Genomic DNA, 19049 nt, shown 5'->3' on the forward strand with positions numbered 1-19049 from the left:
GTGAGAGGCCTGCAGAGCAGCATCCCTCACAGCCACCTAAAAGGGGGTCCCTCCCCCGGATCATGCTCCTCCTGTGCTGAACGAGGAATGCGTGCACATGCGCAGGGGGACCCCACCAACCCCCGCCGCCCCGTGCCAAACCAACGCAGGTGCTCAATTCTCCCCACTGGCCCACCCCCAGGATTTGCCCCTGCCTTGCCTTTCCTTTCCAGATCTTGCCCCAGTGACCCAGATGCTCACTGGCCACTCCACCTTGTCCTCATTTGCTGTGCCCATAAGGACCCAAAACTGCAAAGCAGGATCAGGGCTTTCCCCACTGACTTCATGGGGATGCCCACCTCCTGTAACCACGGAAGAGCCAATACGGGGAGGAGAGAAGACAGGAGACAGAAGCCCTGACACAGGTTTTTCAGTATGCAAGTGTTTTTGACTCCACAGCCAGTTGATTAAAATTAAACATAAAGGGCAGCCAGAATACACACCCAAATGCAAAAAGTAAAGGCAAACATAAAATAAACCACACAATACCATGAACCCCAACAGAACCAAAAAATTAAAACCCCCAAAAAACCCCCTCAATTATATATATATATATATATATATATATACACACATACATATATATATATATATATATATATATATATATATATATATTTTTTTTTTAGAAAGGGAGAACAACTGTTCAAAACCAACTGGGCAGTATCGTGGGGGTGGGGAGCAGTCCTACAGAAGGGGGCCTAGAACTTCCCCCTGGGAACAAAGAACAAACACAATACAAAGAAAATAACCACCAATGCTCCTGCAAGGGTCAGGAGTCTCCAGAGAACAGATTGTCCTATCCTCAAACTGGCTTTTTTTTTTTTTTGCCTTTTTTTTGTCCTTTTTTTTTTCCATTTTCTTCTTTTGTTGTTGTTGTTTTAGCACCTGTACAATAAAACTGTACCATCTCCAACCAGAGCTGGCCATAGGGAGGCCCTCCCGCCTTTGGATGGCACATAACTCTCTACAAGGATTGTTCGGAAAAATAGCAATTGGTAGAAAAATAAGAACAAGAGTGGGAAAGACAACGCCACAGAGGGGGCTGGGACAGGGAAGCAGCCCAAGCCCCTCCCTCTCTCCCCACGAACAAACCCAGCGCTGGAAGGGAAGCCTGGTAGGGCTGCACACTCAGCCCCAGGTCCCCAGGCAGGAGTGGAGGCCGGCCGGAGACCAGTCTCCTGCCCTCAACCTAGGAAATAGCTGAGGCCTGGGTTCAACATCTGGCAGGCAATCCCAGAGCCCTCTGCAGATTCCAAAGGAGAACAGGGGTGGGGGGCAGAGGGAGAACGAGGGAGCAGAGAGAGAAGAGAGTGGAAAGGGGTGCTCTGAGTCAGGCAAGGGGGAGAGATGGGGACAAGGGTGGGGAGCCGAGAGGCTCAGTATCCAGGGAGGTCGGGGGCGCAGGGGGGAAAGCTGCAGGAACAAACCCATACTGTGCACTCTGAGGAGGGCAGTGAGGACAGCAAGGAGGGGGCTACCTTATCCTTCAGGCCCATCTCAACTCTCCTCCATAAGAGTAACTCATTAACCCCTTACTCCCATAATCCTCCCCTCCGCAGTAAACACTAATCTCGAGACAGCAGGGCTGCTGCAAAGGGCAGGCGGGTGAAACGGGGGAAAAACTGGGGGAGGAGTGAGCACCAAAGACTCAGGATTCACCCCCCACCCCCCAGACCTGGGCCAGCACCAGCCACCGTCATTAGTCACAGGCCATTGCCCCCCCACCCCTCCCCGCCCCTTCCCCAGTGGTGGAAAAAATCCTGGGAGTAACTCTTTCGGAGGGAGGGAACAGCTTCAGAGCTTAATCGAGAAAGACAAAGAAAGGAGGTGAAGAAAGTCCCTCAATACAACAAGTTGTCTCAAATCGTCACAGTGATACAGACTTATCAGAAACCAATGAAACAATACAAATTAAATACTAATAAAATAAATACTATGGAAGACAAAAGAACACAGGGGAACAGAGGGGGCGCTCAGAGATTTGGGCTTTTCTCATTTCTCCTCCGGACAGGCCGTGGCCACCCAGGGCCCAGGTTTGGTCTTGGTCACACACAAGGAGGCCAGTCCAAGGGACCCTGGCGCCACCTCCCACCACCCCTGGGACCTCTTGTCCTCAGACGTGGAGTTCAACTTTCCACCCCCCCCACCCCACCCCCCCCACCCCCCCGTCACCAACCACGACAACAATGACCAATGACGATGACAGGGAGATGAGAACTAACTGTAACCAAAAACAAAAAAAACAAAAAAACAATCCAGTCACTAATGCTGGCATTGATAAGGCGGCTTCTTGTTGGTCCGTATTATTGCCTCTTTCTGCAGTCTGGTGCTCGGTGGGGGAAAGACATGGGAGGTGGGGGAAGGGTGAACTTGGGAGGAGAAAGAAGAAAGGGGAGGGGCTGTTTTCCCGGTCAACTGTTCCAAGGCTGGAACTCCACCTCGGACCCTAGGAGCCGAAGCAGCTCCGCCTCGTACCGCACCAGCTCCACAGTCTCAGAGGAGCCCGGGGCGGAGGTGGCGTCCATGCCTCCAGGCCACTCGGCGGGGGTCAGCAGCTGACTGGAGGCCACCTGCCGGTAGAACTCAGCCTTGGGCAAGGTGGCGATTTCAAAGTGCGGGAACCGAGCCTGAAAGATCCTCGAGGAAAGCTTCAGCCTCTTCAGGACGTCGGTAAAGAGAAACCAGTTGCAGGGCCTAGAAAAGGCAAGAACGGGAGTTAGGGGAGGGGGCCGATGGGACGGGGCGGCGGGGGTGGGGTGCTGGGAGCAGGTGGGAGGGCTGCCGGTCTGGCCACCCTCCACTAAGCCACAGACCCCATGGGTGTAGCGGAGGTAAATATTTTCTCCTGTCCCCTACGTTGGCAGGCCCAGCTTTCAGCTAAATGGCGAGCACTCAACCCATGAGTGACCTCTTCCAAAAACGGGGAGCGGGAGGGAAATGGGCCTTCCAGAACCTAAAACTCTGAGCAGGCTTCCCCAGGCCTTACCCGCACCGTGACCTGGAATTTACCATCTGCTGGGACCAGTTCTGCCCCGAGCTATCCCTGCCAGCCTGTCTGGTTTCCCTTTCCTGTTCTCACTCTTGCTTCCCCTGCCTCCTTGTTCTCCAAGATCTTCCCCGGCAGAGGGGGAGCCGTGGAGAAAGGCCTAAACTGCGGGTAATCCAAAAGGCATTTCTCTTTGGCTCTGGAATGCATTAGACAAGTTTTTTCTCCAGCGGAGCACCATCATTTCTGCAGGGCCGGAGCTCACGTTACAGCTACAGCCAGTCTGACTTTGCTGAGCACACCCGACTGGGCGACAGCCTGGGGGCAGCTGGGAGGGGGGCTGCTAGGCTGACCCGGGCCAAATGCTTGCTTTGACTAAACCACGAGGAAATGCTGCATCCCCATGTCAGTGGTCCCTCCTCGCCATTCGCCATTCCACTGTCCCACTTCCAGCCTTTACCACTTTTAGCCTGGACTATATTGCATCAGCCTCCTAACTGGTTTCCCTCTGCCAAGAGCCACCCCCCACCCACCCTCACTGGGTCCTCTGTTATTCTTCATTTTCTAAAAAGAATATCGGACCTTTTCACTCGCTCCCTAAACCACTTTCAATGGATCCCCAGTATCTCCAGCTAAAAACCCTTCAAACTCTTTAGCATGATTATCATGCAAGACCTCATTCAAACACGACCCCATTCAACCCCTTCAGCCCTGTCTCCACCCAATCTCTCTCTCTCTCTCTCTCTCTCTCTCTCTCTCTCTCTCTCTCGCTCTCTCTCTCTCTCACACACACACACACACACACACACACTGTATCCCCATCCCACCAAGTGCCAGCCATTTGAATGTCTCAGTGCCTTTGCTCGTGCCACACCCTCCATCCTCCTCTCCTCGCTGGCCCAGTGCAGACTCCCTGTCACCCGTGAAGCCTTCCTCCGATGTAACCGGTTGCTCATCCCATCTTCCACAGCCTCATGGCACTTGGCTTGTACCCCTATTATAATACCTGTAACAGAGCCCATTTCAGAAAGAATATAAAAGAAACGTAAACTGTGGTTCTCTCTGTGGCACAGGAATGGGGACTTGGGGTGGACTGGAACTTTTATTTTTCACTTGACACCCTTCTGAACTGTTTGAGTTTTTTACAATAATAAATCTGCTTAGGAACTCGGTCTTTTATTAGAGTTAATGGTATACTTGTCTGTGTCCTCTATCAGACTGGAGATTCTTTGAAGGCCAGAGCTATATTCTCGCCCTCAGGGTTTAACCTGGTACAACTGCTTAAGACATGTTTCTGGAATTAAATGTTCTGTACAGCACCTAAAACTTCTACCCAGACCCACAGTCCTCATCCCTAAAATGCAGCATTTCTTCCAAATGACAATAACCTCTGTCATCTCACACAATCAGGGAATGGGGGGTTCTGGGTTAAGGGAAAGGGACTACAGATGCCAGACACTTGGACATCGCTTTCCAAGAATGGAGGAAAAACCCCCTCAGAACATTAACATTGGTGATCACAATTCAGTCTTGCTTTGATGAGTCAGAAGGCACTTCTGAAAGCCACAGGGCCTCGGAGTCATCATTCTACACACACACACACACACACACACACACACACACACACACACACACACACTTCTTTAAGCACATAAATGTTCACATCGTGCTGTAGCCGTGTGGAAGGGCAGATTCTGAAGTGGCGCTGGAGGATGTAACATCAGGAAAAACAGCTCTGCTGGTACCAAGCTCTCAACGGAAAACCTGCCTGCCGCCCAGCTTGCTGAGTGGTGCGCGGCCCTCGGTTGCCCCGTGTTCTGTCTGCACTTAAAGCACACTACCCCGGTCCTTTTACTGCCTGGGGCCCAAGATCCTGTTTCAGAGAAGGAGGTGCTGAATACTTTGGAGGAATTAATTAACTGTGCAATACTATATCCCAGAGGCCCAGCCCCGCCCTCAGGGATCAGCTTATGCCCAGAAGAATAAGGACCAAAAGCCCGTGAAACTTGATCCCTACTGGTGTCATCATAGAGGCTATTTTTATTCTTATCAGGCCAGGGGGGAAGGGATGCAAAGAAACTGTGGTCTAGTGGTTAGAGTCGTCAACTGAGGGGCTCCCTCACAGGGTTCCTAATCCATTGCCCCCTCCTCCCCGTCTCTCTATCATGTGCACTTCATGTGCTTTCATTTAAAAAAAAAATAGGGTCTGATATTTTAAAAATAGATATCAAAGAAAAAGTATCCTTAAAAGTGTCTGCAAAGCTATTTGAAATATGTGAAGACACCAAGAAGAGGACACTTAATGATGGAGGCCAAGAACGAAAGGACAGTGTATCCTGCATCCTCCTAACCAGTACAGCCACGGCCCTGCAGGCTGCTGAACTCCCTTCTGAATCATCAAATAAAGGTTAAACTGGGTTCAGTCTAATAATGCTAAGTATCAAGTATATCCTAGTCTCCAAAAACGGGTGATCCTCGTTATAATATGCACGGTAATCTGAGAGGACAGCAGCCACGCCATCATCTCGCCAACATTAAGGCAATGAGAAACCAGCCTGTGGATTACTTAAGGACCCCGGTGGCCCCATAGCTATGGCAACCATATGTCCCGGCTTTTCCAAGAATCTCAATTTCAAATATTCTGTCTGGCTGTCCCCAGAAACCACAAAAATGTTCCAGAGATTCTAACAGTTCACCAGCCCAAATATCTCCCAGATCATCTCTTACACCCAGGAACAGGGCAAAAATCCTTCAGAGAGTGAATCTAGATTTTGGTTTTGCAAAACACACATAGGCCATGTACCTAGAGCTATTCTGAACATATCTAATCTGGGCTGGAAAGTCAGGCTGGACTTGGTCATGTATTATCTTTCCTGTGCTCTAGCACTTGTTCTCCAGGTCTCAGCTTCCTTCTGGAGAACTCCAGCATTCTCAGGGAGGCGGGCCCTGGCCCGGGGTCCTAGTGCTTATTCCTCATAGATCTCTCAAACACTCACCCGCGGGACACTGACACCTGGAGGTTGTAGCAAGGGAGAAGAGGCTTGTCTGAGAGCTCGAACATAAAATCATCCTCTTCCACATCATCTCCTTCTTGATCGGAGCTCCCAGGAGGATTATGTAGGAGGTCACAGGCAAACCTGTCTTTTTCCTCTGTAAAGACATCATACAGGGAATTAGGACTTAGCTATACACATAAAACCAAAGAAAAGAAATGCTCCAACAAGGTAAAGAGGTGCGGGGGTGGGTGACCAGGAGACGAACAACCAGATCCCCGGTCAGGGCCAAATGTCTCTGATATCGTGGCTCACAGCCTTGGGAGGGCATGTGAAAGTTCTAGCCCCAGGAGGTAGTACTTTGTGGCCAAAGATTCCTTATACTCCTCCACCTTTCAACCGGAAAAAAGCAAGCTGGTGTGAAGGATACGCTGCCCAACTGTTGGAGACAGAAGCCTGAAGATGTCATCAGCAGTCGAAGGCAAGGGAAAACACTTGTCCTTCGAACCGCAGCTTTCCCAAGCCACCAGACTGCCTGCTGGCGTCCCCAGAAGCCTGGAGGGGGCTCAGCCTGTTCCCTTCCCCAGCCGTGTGTTCGGGTGGGGCCTGCTTCTCCTGGTCCAGCTTCCCCCAAGCTTAGTAGTGGGCGCCTCCCTCGATCTGCAGCCCCTGGTCCAATGGGTGAATGCCGGATGATGGCCACAGATAAAGGCTCACTGCTCTTCCAACAAAGGAAAGCTCGGGCAAGAAGGCTAAGGGCTCAGGAGACAGCAGCTATCTCAGAAACTCTGTGTGCATCTTGGGGGCAGGGTAGGGAGGGAATGGTAGCTGCCAGATGAGGGGCTGGGTCCCTCTGGAGTGTGAGCAACACCAGAAGAGGTGACAACGCACATAGGCGCTTCTGGCAGGGTTAGGACAAAGCAACGGAGGAGAAAGGGACTTGGAAAAGAGAGAATTTTTAAAGTACCCAGGGTGGGGAGTGGTAGCGGGCTAATGACGGATGGCTTTCTCCAAATCAATGGCATCTCCTGGTTTTGGCCAACAAGTTCTGAGTCTGGGGGAGGCATGGGCTAGAGTGTGGGCTGAAAGGGCCTGTAAGCTACTAACGGGTGAAGAAGGGCTACCTCCATTAGGTCACTCCTGGCTTTGAGAAGAATCAGTGAAATCCAAAGCAGATCCCAAGCCACTGAGCCACAGACAAGGGTGGGAAGAATCCCACTTAAAGCTTACCCAACACAGAACTGCTGTAAAAGTCCCAGGAAACGCCAGGATCACCCTCTGCCCGGCCCTGAAGATCCGAGAGGTGATCTGATGAAAGAAGAGAGGGAAGTGAGAAAAGGAGGTAGGCTAGAGAAGGAATCTAGAAGCAAAGTATATCCATATGGGGTTAGGAGAATGGGAGATGAAGAGGAAGGACCATAAGAGGGGCTGGGAGCGACCCAAGAGAAATCCGCTTCCTGCTATCCATCAGAGGTTACAAACCAGCAGCCAACAGCCAAATGTAGCCCACTTACTGTCTAGGTTTTGGCCCAGTGTTTTAAACCCCTATAATTTAATTAACTTCTAACAGTTTAAAATTGGGAAATTTCACTTAAAAATTCGGATTTCCAACTTTTCTTGCAAAAAAGATCAGGAGATCTGGCAAAACTGCATCCACATTCCTATATGTCAACAGTTGGCTGGAGGGAGAGGCGACATGTGCGTTCTCCAATTCAGCAGGCCCCGCCCATTTAGGCCTGCGACCCCTGCTTCAAATGATGTAGGGAACTACTCTGCAAGCAGAATCCTAGACCTATCCCAGGATTTCAATTCCCTGTTGGTCACAACGTTCATATATCCAATCGCCATCTTGCCAATTCAAAGTAAGATAAGGAAGCATAATTCCTTCTGTTTCGTCTTTGAAAACGTGGTGGGGAGGGGAATGGCCAAGTTTATCCTCATGAAAACCTATTGCTTCCACTCCTAGGTATATACCCAAAAGAATTAAAAACAGGTATTCAAATAAAAACTCACACAAGAATGTTCCACAGCAGCTCTATTCACAATCTCCAAAAAGTGGAAATAACCCAAATGTCATTCAGCTGATGAAGGGATAAAAAAATTGTGGATAAACACTATGGAATATTATCCAATCCTCCACTAGGAGGAATGAAGTACTGTTACATACTATAACATGGATGAAACTAGGAAAAAAGGAGGCTAAGGGGTTAGGACTCAGTGTTTTTTTGTTTTGTTTTGTTTTTTTTTTTTTTGGCTGCACCACATGGCTTGCGGGATCTTAGTTCCCGACCAGGGATTGAACTCAGGTCCTGGCAGTGAAAGCACCAAGTCCTAACCACTGGACCACCAAATTCTCCCAAAAAAACCCCTATTTTAAACCCTTTGCTTACTTGATCTGAGAACAGACATCAGGTCACACCTTAGCCTCCTTGTTCACTAGCTAAGCATCACCTAGATGAATTGTTTCACCTCTCAGCCCCACGTGGACAAAAAGCAGGCTTCCATGACAAATTCAACTGTGTCATCTGTGGGCACATGGCCCAGTGGTTGCCAATATGCCACGTAGTACAGTTGGCAAGCTGATTTAGCTGTGACACCTGGGCAACAGGACAGGAGAGAGTCCAAAGGGCACAGGTGAGGTGAGGGTGCCCCCTGAAAACCAAATCCCAGGAGGAAGTTGGCAGCTACTCTTAAAGCAGCAGAGCTAAGCTTCCCGGATGGAAGGCACCGCCACAGTCCAATATACCTTCCCTTTGGGTCACATATTCTTTTTTTTTTTTTTTTTTTTGCGGTACGTGGGCCTCTCACTGTTGTGGCCTCTCCCCGTTGCGGAGCACAGGCTCCGGACGCGCAGGCTCAGCGGCCATGGCTCACGGGCCCAGCCGCTCCGCGGCACGTGGGACCCTCCCGGACCGGGGCACGAACCCCTGTCCCCTGCATCGGCAGGCGGACTCTCAACCACTGCGCCACCAGGGAAGCCCTGGGGCACATATTCTATCAGCAAAACTGCCCATCAGCTGTTGTGAGCTACTGAAAGAAATCGTTTTTTAGCAACCTTCCAGGAGATGAAGGGTTTCTTCTGAGGGGAAAAGGCAGTCAGAGAGAAGCATTCAAGTAATGGCTGAGCAGCCAGAGTGGAAAACCTTTCGTCATGTACATTAGATCTTTTGTGCATTCTATGAAAAAACTCTGAGGTCACGGCTGCCAGCTTATTTCCTCTTCTGTACCCTGTGCCATTTGGGAGTTGGAAGTAATTCCTTCCAAAGGCATCTGTCAGGTAGGTGTCTATTCTGTGCCTAGCCCTGTGCTAGGTGTCCCGGAAGATAAAGGAATGAGATGGTAAGTTCCCTAAAGGCAGGGCCCACATCTGTCCTGTTCATCACTGTCTCCCTGGTACCAAAGCCCAGGTGCCTGGCACACAGTAAGAGCATAATAAACACATGGGGAAAAAAGTGGGCGGCGGGGCAGAAATTACTATAACGCGAGACTCTAAGTCATGTGCTTACTCAGCCTGGGTCCAGAACATATGCATTCAAGTGACTGCTGTCCCCCGCATAGGTCACACGAGGACTCCATCAGAGCAGCCCTTGCTCACCACATTCCTGGGGCCCCTCTCTTGGAGCTGCCTTCAGAGCCCCCGGCACATTCCTCTAATTTTCCTCGCTGGCGACAGATCTTTGTCATTTGTAGGTGAATTTGCCTTTTTGAGACAGCCCAAAGTTAACTGGCACAGGCAAAGATGCCAAAGTCGGAACAGGCCCACATACAAGAGGGACCATCAAGGTCTGCTTGACGGGGCAGCCTTGAGGCACGTTTCCTCACATGTCTTCTCATACAATCAGGATGAGGAGTGACTCCTTTTCCTTGATTCTCCCTTGCCTTCCCCTTAACTTTCAGTTCTTTTCTCTTACCTTGCCTTCAGAAAGAACCCTCAGCCCAGCAATCCCGCTCCTAGGTATATACCCCAAATAATTGAAAACAAACAAATATTGAATCAAACAAATATTTGTTCACGCGTGTTCACAGCAGCACTAGGCACAATTGCCAAAAGGTGGACACAACCCAAATGTCCGTCAGCTGATGAATGGATAAGAGAAAATGTGATCTATCCATACGAGTGGATATTATTCAGCCTTAAAAACATGCCACTACGTGGACAGACCTTGAAAACATGATGCTACGTGAAAGAAGTAAGACTCAAAAGGCCCCATACTGTATGATCCCATTTATATGAAATGTCCAGAATGGGCAAATCCATAGAGACAAAGTAGACAGGTGGTTGCCAGGGGGCTGGGGGGGGGGGCGTGCGTGGTAGTAGAGGGCAACTGCTCAATGGGTATGGGGTTGCATTTTGGGGGGATGAAAATGTTTTGGAGCTCGATAGAGATAGTGGCTGTACAACACTGTGAACACACTAAACGCCACTGAATTGTTCACTTTTAAATGGTTATTTTTATGTTATGTGAATTTTGCGTTGATAAAAAAAAATTTTTTAAAGTACTCAGTGTGAGCCGTGACCCTGGCAATCAGAGTTTCTCTATGTCCCAGGGTCCCATCGTACCCCTCCCCATCTCCTCCAAACAAGTCACCAGCTGAGGGACATGAAAGGAGAGAAAAACAAAAAACAAGCAGTCTTCGACATGGGGTCATATGGCTGAGGTCTCTGGAAGGAAAAACAAAAACCTGTGATTCAGTGACCTCAAGTGGTAAATTGCTAACCCTTTCATCAGTGGAAGGAAAAGCAGTCCTGATACTTCCTCCAATGCCCCAACCCAAACTGCAACAATTCCCCCCAGCTCCCACATTCTTTCTGACAGAGGAGGAAAAACGAATCTGTTTTCCCTTGGGTAGGTTGGATATTATTCTTTTCTTCAAAGGGTCAGAGGGAAATCAGTCACATGCCTGCCTGTAATCTGGCCCAAGGAGGAGGTCTTCCAAAAGCCTCTCGGAAGGTTTGGATGGCTTGGTGTTCCGAGCCCAAGGACGAGAGAGAAAAGGTTCACTGTCTGACCTCCAGCACCCAGAACTGTACCTGAAACCTAACAGGTGCTCTATAAACTCACGAATGAACGCTATACCCTTCAGGATCTCAGGAGAAATGGGCCTCGGGTTAAGCCAAGCCAATGTAGGAAAATCCACATTTTCAACCCACACGAATTACCAGCATCTTCTGCTTTACAGAAGAATTCACTACAGGATACCATCCCTGTATATTTAAAAGAGGATTTGATTCCCAGACTTTTCCAGAACAGGGGACTTGCACAAAATGAGGGATGCTCTACATGAGGCACAGCCCTGATAATATCTCTGGCTCCCCGTTTCCGCCCTTTACACCCTACAGGGACTCGCCTTCATTTGCTGCCCAGTGGGATCTCCACTAGGGGAGGAAGAAGACAATTAATCTATGGAGAATTTGGTCAGGCAAATGCTTGGGGATGAAAAGCAAAAGGCTTCTTAACTACCTCGGCCAGACAGGCAAGGTAGAAAGAAATCCGGAAGTCCACACGGAGGCATCTAGGTGTAGGGGCCTCCCCAACCCTCAACCTTGTGGCGCTTCCTGCAGCCACTCTACCCAGTGGTTCCTTGAGATATGGGGCAGGGGAGAGCTATGGAGATGAAAAAAGAGAAATACCCAGTTCAAGGAATCGAAAAGCTCCTGGTGATGGTTGCACAACATTGTGAATGTACAAAATGCCACTGAATTTTTCACTTCAAAATGGTCCTGTTAGGTGAGTTTCTCAATTAAAAAAAAAAAAAGGCGGTGGGGAGGTGGACTTCCCTGGTGGCGCAGTGGTTAAGAATCTGCCTGCCAATACAGGGGACACGAGTTCGAGCCCTGGTCCAGGAAGATCCCACATGCTGCGGAGCAGCTAAGCCTGTGCGCCTAGAGCCCGTGCTCCGCAACAAGAGAAGCCACCGCAATGAGAAGCCCGCGCACCGCAGTGAAGGGTAGCCCCCGCTCGCTGCAACTAGAGAAAGCCCATGCACAGCAACGAAGACCCAACACAGCCAAAAATAAACACATAACTAAATTAATTTTTTTAAAATAAAGGCCCTGAGTAATACTTCTCATCCCCCCAAAACAGCCTTTGGGCTCAAGTCCCTCCTCCCGGTGCCCGCCTCCCCCGGCTGTCAAGGTCCTACCCAGATTGAGCACTTTCCCGAACAGCCAGTCAGAGCTCTGTCTTCAATCAGCACTCAGTATTTGCGTGGAAAAGAGGTGGCCCAGTTTTACACTCCTTTCAGCTCCTGGCTCCCATTATGAAGTTATAGCTCCATGCCCATAAAGTTGAGAAACAGTGTCAAGATTTGAATGAAGGTGTTCAGCCTGGACAGGCTAGGAAGTGCCAGAATTAAGAAAAGTCTTTTCTTGCTTCTGCAACACAGGCTAGCATTCAAGTTACTTTAAGGAGGCATCAAAAGGCTTTCCAGTAGTTGGGATTAGTTAACAGACATGAGAAGTAGAGAGAAAAACGTGTTTATTTCTAATTTTTTAACTACTTAAAATGGTTTCAACATTCAAACTCCTTGGGGATTTTGGAGAAGGGGTCCGGGAAGAAAAGACTTTGCTTACAACTGTGGTCAGAGACGGCTTTATTTGGACCCAGAGGGCACCAAGCCCTCAGAAGGGCAGTCTCTAGCCCAAAGAGACCCCTAGATGAGACCTGCTGATCAAAGGAGAGCTTCGTGCAGTGCTTTTATCATGTTGAGATGCTCTGGATGTTCCTGTGTGCCAGCTTTTCCTGGGAATTGTGTGGAGTGCAGACAACACGTGTGCGCGTGGAGGAGAGTGCGTGCGGTGCGTGGGATGCAGGAAGAGGCCACAGAGGGTAGCTTGCCCCGAGCCCCGTGCCCCGGTGATGGTCCAGCTAAAGTGAACAAGAGTCCTCACTGGCCCAGAACAAATGCCTGAAGGAGCATCCCCAAGCGGCTCCACCCCTCACAGACAGGGGCCTGGGACCCCCGAGCCGGCAGAGGAAAGAGGCAGTCCTCCTGCTGCAGCCAGAGAGGCTGGGTCCTGCTGGGGGCGGGAGGCCTGCACACAGTGGGGCGGCCAGCAGGGATGCGTTGGTCTGGCTGCGGCCTCCTATCGCTCCCCCTCCAGCTTTCATTAGTACCTAGAAGGCAATTCCCACCTAGTCCTCCTTCCATGGGGACCTTTAGCTCAGGTTCCTTTGTTTCTTCCTCCATCATCAGCTACCTAGTTAACCTTTGTTCAATAAACAAATGAGCCCCTGGTTGGGAGCCCAGGACTGTATAGGGGGAGGCGGGATGGGGGGAGTTCGGGACTGAGGCCACAGCCCAGGAGAGAGGGAGCAGCCTCGGGCAAATCCTTGGCCCTGTGGGCTTCCAGGCGAGAGGGGCTGAACCACAAACACTGAAGCCTCCGAGGAGGATCAGCGACCCAACTCCCAGCTGCTCCATCCGACCAAGTGCCGCTCAGGCAGCCTGAAGAAGTCACTGCTAGTGCAAGGGCCAAGCTGTGACGTCACGAAGGAGGCGGGGCTCCTTCATTCGGAGGTCAAGTCTGAGGAGATTCCCACTGAGCATGCCCAAGCTAGACTTCCCTCCTTCCCTCCTCCCTGCTGCCCAACTCGGCGGAGCTATCTAACTGCAGACAAACAGCTGTCATCCGCTACTAAGAAAATAAAGGCAAGTTGGCTTGTGGCCCTTGCCATGGGCCTTAACACTACTTTTCCAGAGGGGGCAGGTGAGGGAGGAAGAGAAAGGAACAGGAGGATGCAGAGGGAACATCACAGTTACCACAGAGTGTCAGGAATAAAGTATCAGAGGGGTCCCAAGGGTTGGACTTTGATCACCAACAGGGAGAAAGTACAAAGTGCAAAAACAAAAGCAAAGTGTTAAGTGTCACTTCTTTGCAACCGACATACCATTGAAAGCACAAGTCCACACATTTTGCCCCCAACTAAATCTACTAGCGGGGCTGCTGTCCCACAGGGAGGCCTCCCCACGTACCGAGCGGGGAAATGGGTCCCCACGGGCTACCAGGGCCCTGAAGAGGATGCGTGTGATGTGGACACTCAAAGCACAGGGACAAGAGGAAGCGACCTCCTGACTGTTTAAAGTTCACAGAGATTTCTGAGCCACCAGAAGGAAAGTCCGTGAAGAGGGCTGACGCCCCTCATGGGAGGTGCTTGAGATGGAGGGAGAGGAAGGGCATCTCGGGAGCTCAGGGATCAGAGGCCAGACCTAGGAGCAAGGTTTTGAGTCTGGGCCATACTCACCGCTCAGAAAGCGCTTCATGGTGTCGCTGCTGGCCAGCTTCATGGCTGTCTGTCCCGAGTAGGTGGCCAGCGTGGGGTCAGCCCCGTAGGACAGCAAGAGCCACATGGTTTCCAGGTTGTCGTTGACCACCGCATCATGAACTGGCCTGCGAGGTGATACAGGGTGAGAACAGCAGGGCCCAAGTGGGAACCTGGGTGTCTAGGCCTCAGGCCACCTCATCAGGGAAAGCAAACTGAGCTGACCCCAGTGTACCGTGGGTAAGACTTAGGGCAGGGGAACCACTTGCTGGCCTGCACTGTCCTCTATCCCTACCTTTCTCCTCCCTCCCATTTCTCTCTCTTATCTTTCCCCCACCATGACGGGACAGTCCCTGTGGCACAATGGAGCTCCGCTCTTAGCTCTGGAGCTCAGGACAGAATGGGTCCCTGACTGAGGATAAACTTAGAGCAGATGCTGGGGGATATGAATGGAAAAACCCAGATGATTGCCCCAGAGCAGGGATGAGCAGAGCTGCTCCACACACCAGGCCGGTGGCCAAGCAGAGCCTACATCCTTTGACCTAAGTCCCTCCACTCGGTATGCAACTTGTGTCAGTCTCACTCAGGAAGTAGGCCCTCGAATAGAGCACAGGAGAATGAGTGCAATTTCTTTCTTTCTTTTCTTTTTTTTTTTTTGCGATACGCAGGCCTCTCACTGTTGTGGCCTCTCCCGTTGCGGAGCACAGGCTCCGGACGCGCAGGCTCAGCGGCCATGGCTCACGGGCCCAGCCGCTCCGCGGCATGTGGGATCTTCCCGGACCGGGGCACGATCCCGCGTCCCCTGCATCGGCAGGCGGACTCTCAACCACTGCGCCACCAGGGAAGCCCCAGGGTGCAATTTCTTTAAGACAATGGCAGGTGTCTTTTTTGTTTTTTAAGTATACAGAGATCAATTCAAGAATCAAATCTGGGATGTTACCCTAAGGTCAACCTCCCAATTCCTAAAGCCCGAGATTGTGCCTGAGACACGTGCACAGGATGATCCCTAGACAACACCAGCCTCCCCTCAGTGACCCATGTGGACTGGCCAGCAGGAACTCATCCAGCCTTGCCCTAAACCGGTCCGAACTGGGGCAGGTTCTCTTGAGGGAGGGGTTGAGCGGGGAGTGGGGGGGCAGCGGGGGGTAAGGGGAGCAGCCTTCTTGCCTCGTGCCGTCCTGTGCGCTGCAGTTTACGTTGGCACCGTGCTCCAGCAGGATGTTCAGGATGTCAGTCCAGCCCCGGGAGCAGGCCTCGTGCAGGGCCGTGTAGCCAGCGTTGTCACGGTGATTCACATCTTCGCTGTCTTTCTGGAGGCAGTAGAGAACAACGTCCTGTGGAACAGGGAGAGCGCCGTGAGCAAACAGAGGCCGAACTCTGGAAATCACCCTAGTTAGGTTCGAAGCTCTCCAAATGTCCAAAGAGTCTCAGAACCTCCTCTTTAGTCCAGAGACTGACAGGCAAATCTCAAAATCTTTTGCCAACAAAATCAGTCCCGAGGTGCCATCGCCAGGGGCTCAAATTTGGGCCGTGTCCTCAGCCATGGGGAGACAATTCTAATGACCAAGAATACTTACCTGGGTGTGCTTTGCTGGCGTGAGGCCCTCAGAGAGGCTCACCTGCCCACCCAGAGCTTAAACCCTCAGGCCTCAAGTGTCTGAGCACTCTTTCTGTAGTCTGGGGCTTTTCGAGACAGCCCCAGACCAGAGAAATGAGACATGTGCTGGCAAGCACAGCCCCTGGCAGTAATTCGAGAACAAGGAAGAAAGAGTTGGTTTAAGTACTATCCCTGGATGCTGGTTTTAATTGTTTTAAGTACTATTGCTGGATGTTTATCCCTGGGCAGTCAATTCCAGGCCTCCCCTCAAATCAAGACTGTTCCAAGGATAAGCCAGTATGGTCACTCATCCATAGTAATGATTAGCTTCCCTGGGCTGAGATGACAGGACCAGAAGCGGGACTCCAGGCCTAGAAGCAGCCTAGCTAGTCTAGGATGAAGCTGGTGAATACGCTGACGGGGAGGGGAGAGGCAGCCCCTCTACTAAGGGAAAGAGGCTGACAGCAGCTACCAGGGGCCTCTCATCAGCTCCCCCAGGCCCTGGTGAGATGGGACTCAGCCGTCCTGACTGACAGCTAGCTCGCTGGCTGGCTGGCTAGAGCTAGCGAGCGCGCGAGCCTGTGTGTGCCCGCTGCCTCTACCCAGGGGACCACAAGGCCCTCTACCCTCCTCATCAGGGCAGATGTTGCCTCTTCCTCCAGGCCTCAGACTACTCTTCCCTCCCTCCCTCCCATGACCGGCTGGCCAACTTGCTCTTGCCTTGTCCTGATTGGTTGGCCTGTGGTTTCCTGTTGGCTGGTTTGGCCCCAGGTAAAAGAAGTTCACTTAAAGGGCAAGCATTGGTCATCATTTTTTCTTTCGATCTCCCTTGGCAGCTACCCAGGCCCCCCACACGAGGTGCTCGAGACAGATACATGGCTTGCCAGTAAGACACTGTCAAAGCGGCTGTCCCATGCCAACCAGGCTGGCTGGGAGTGCAGCTGTCTTTAAATGAGTCAGTTATGGGTGTCGGAAGCCTTAAAAAAAAAAGAGGGCCTACTCTAAAGCCCAGCAGCTCCACCCTTCAGAGCAAATCCTGGGGAAATAATTGGTGTGGTGGGCAAAGGCACATGGTCGAGGAGCTCATATCAACAAAAGTGTCCAACAAGGTAACTGAATGATGGCAAATGAGTCAGGCTTCTGCCCCTACCCTGGCATTTGGGAATCAAAAAGACTTTGGTGTGAATTCAGACTCACATGTACGTAGTAGCTGAGTGACTGTGGATGTATCACTTAACAATGCTAACCCCTGATTTTCTCACCTATAAAATGGGGTTAATAAAACCTACTGCCATAGGCTTACAGTGAAGATGAAAGGACACGACGTAATGAGAACTCAACACAGCAAAATAAACAGCAGCTTCCTTTCCTAATTTCTTTTCAATCCATAGGGAAGTAGCATAAGGTGGGGTGAGCTCATCTCTGCCCCTCCAAATGTACTCCTGACCCCACCACTACCAGAAGCCAAAACGAGGGGAAGCTGGAGAGGGATGTAAAGAGTGAGCGATGATCACCCCTGTCCCTCTCTGAGTGGGGGAGCCACGGCACAGGGAAATTCAAGACGACATAAAAACCCCCAAATCCCATTTCTGGCCTAGGAATGTACTGGATGATACTGTGTTACCATTTCAATTCTGTTCATCCTAAATTGCCTTTCAAAAGGGTTTGCATTCCCACCCACCACGCCAGGGTCAAGGCAGCCCCAGAGGCCGTCTGCGCAGTAGGGGGAGGCCAGCCTGGGCTCAAGCCCCAAACCAAGCCCTGCCCAGGCCACAGAAGAGCCAATGGGGAGAAGCTTCTCCACAGATGCTTGGGCAACGGCATCCTGTGGCTGGGAGGGCTCCTTACCTTATAGCCAAGACGGGCCGCCCGCTGCAGGAGGGTCTCGCCAGCATTTTTGTTCACTATGAGCCGACGAGCCTCTGGGGGGATCTGCCGTGCTGCAGGTGACTCGGAGGCCTCCTCTGGGCCAGCACTTCGGGACTTAGAGGGCGTGCATGGCTCTGTGGGTTTCGCTGGGGTGGGAGATTTGGGAGATCGTGTCTTCTGCTGGCTCCAACGCCCTTTGCCCTGGAAAGCAGAGACGCGGTCCTAGATCAGCACAGGTCCCCTCACTCATTTCTACCTGGTGAGCAGACGCTCAGGGGCTCAAGTCCTCAACCCCAGAAACCGAGGAATAACGACGGGATTGGAAAGCACAGGTTGAGGAGACCTCCAAGCCTCTCTCAAGCACTCTGCATGCCTCCTTTACCTGCCTCGGTCCCCGTTTATTGTGGTTTTTACAAGTCATCTCGATAAATAAGCGGGAGCAAACTCTCAGAGTAAAGAGAAGTGGAGACAGCTAGCTTTGACTGAAGAGGCACGGCTGTGGAAGCCTTCACTCTTGTTGCAAAAACCTTTCCCCCACATCCAACCCTCACCAGGCTTTTCCCACCTCTCACCACACTGTGTCCCCGATCACACTCATGCCCACCTGGGCTGGTGGAAAGCGATCAAGCTCACGAAGCAGACAGACCGGGTTTTTTTTTTTTTTTTGCGGTACGCGGGCCTCTCACTGCTGTGGCCTCTCCCGTTGCGGAGCACAGGCTCCGGACGCGCAGGCTCAGCGGCCATGGCTCACGGGCCCAGCCGCTCCGCGGCATATGGGATCCTCCCGGACCGGGGCACGAACCCGTGTCCCCTGCATCGGCAGGCGGACTCTCAACCACTGCGCCACCAGGGAAGCCCCCAGACCGGGTTTTGAATCCTGCCTCTTCCAGCCACTAGCTATAAGACCTGGGGCAAGACCCAACCTCTCGGAGCCTCACTTTTTCCCTTGCGGCGTCTTTGAGATAATGAACTAGAGCGGCTCCAGAACAATGCACAAGGTGGGTGCTCACAAAACGTTAGTGTCCTTTCCTCATGAATGACCCCTGCATGTCTCCTTTATCCCCCCATCTTGAACTGGAATGTCTAGAGCAAGTTCCCATGCCTGGCCCAGCACGGTTTAGTGAGTCTATAGGGGCAGGTAACTTGTCTCTTTCAGATGAAGGGAGGGGACTTCAGATGGGGAGGAACTGTGTTTGAGGAGCTGTACTCGAGGAACCAGACCCAAGGCGCCTCATCTGCACCAGGACCTAAGTTAGATGATGAGATTCGAAACCTGGAGTTGATACCATAAGTGGACA

The 19049-nt window shown here is 51.5% G+C and overlaps 1 protein-coding gene across 6 annotated transcripts in view; it reads right to left on the minus strand.

Annotated features, from left to right (window-relative positions):
- Positions 1-2223: 2223 nt before the first annotated feature.
- BCORL1 (BCL6 corepressor like 1) overlaps positions 2224-19049 on the minus strand; it is a 60925-nt gene continuing 44099 nt past the window's right edge. For all 6 annotated transcript variants that reach the window (XM_060087534.1, XM_060087538.1, XM_060087532.1 and 3 more), the window contains 6 exons: positions 17731-17952; positions 15453-15619; positions 14268-14413; positions 7252-7329; positions 6025-6178; positions 2224-2736 (listed from right to left, as the gene is read on the minus strand). In XM_060087534.1, coding sequence (XP_059943517.1) covers positions 2454-2736; positions 6025-6178; positions 7252-7329; positions 14268-14413; positions 15453-15619; positions 17731-17952 — 1050 coding nt within the window. In that variant the 3' untranslated portion in view covers positions 2224-2453. The remainder of the gene's footprint in view (positions 2737-6024; positions 6179-7251; positions 7330-14267; positions 14414-15452; positions 15620-17730; positions 17953-19049) is intronic.

This window comes from Mesoplodon densirostris, chromosome X, assembly GCF_025265405.1.
Source record: "Mesoplodon densirostris isolate mMesDen1 chromosome X, mMesDen1 primary haplotype, whole genome shotgun sequence".
In the NCBI taxonomy this organism is placed as follows: domain Eukaryota; kingdom Metazoa; phylum Chordata; class Mammalia; order Artiodactyla; family Ziphiidae; genus Mesoplodon; species Mesoplodon densirostris.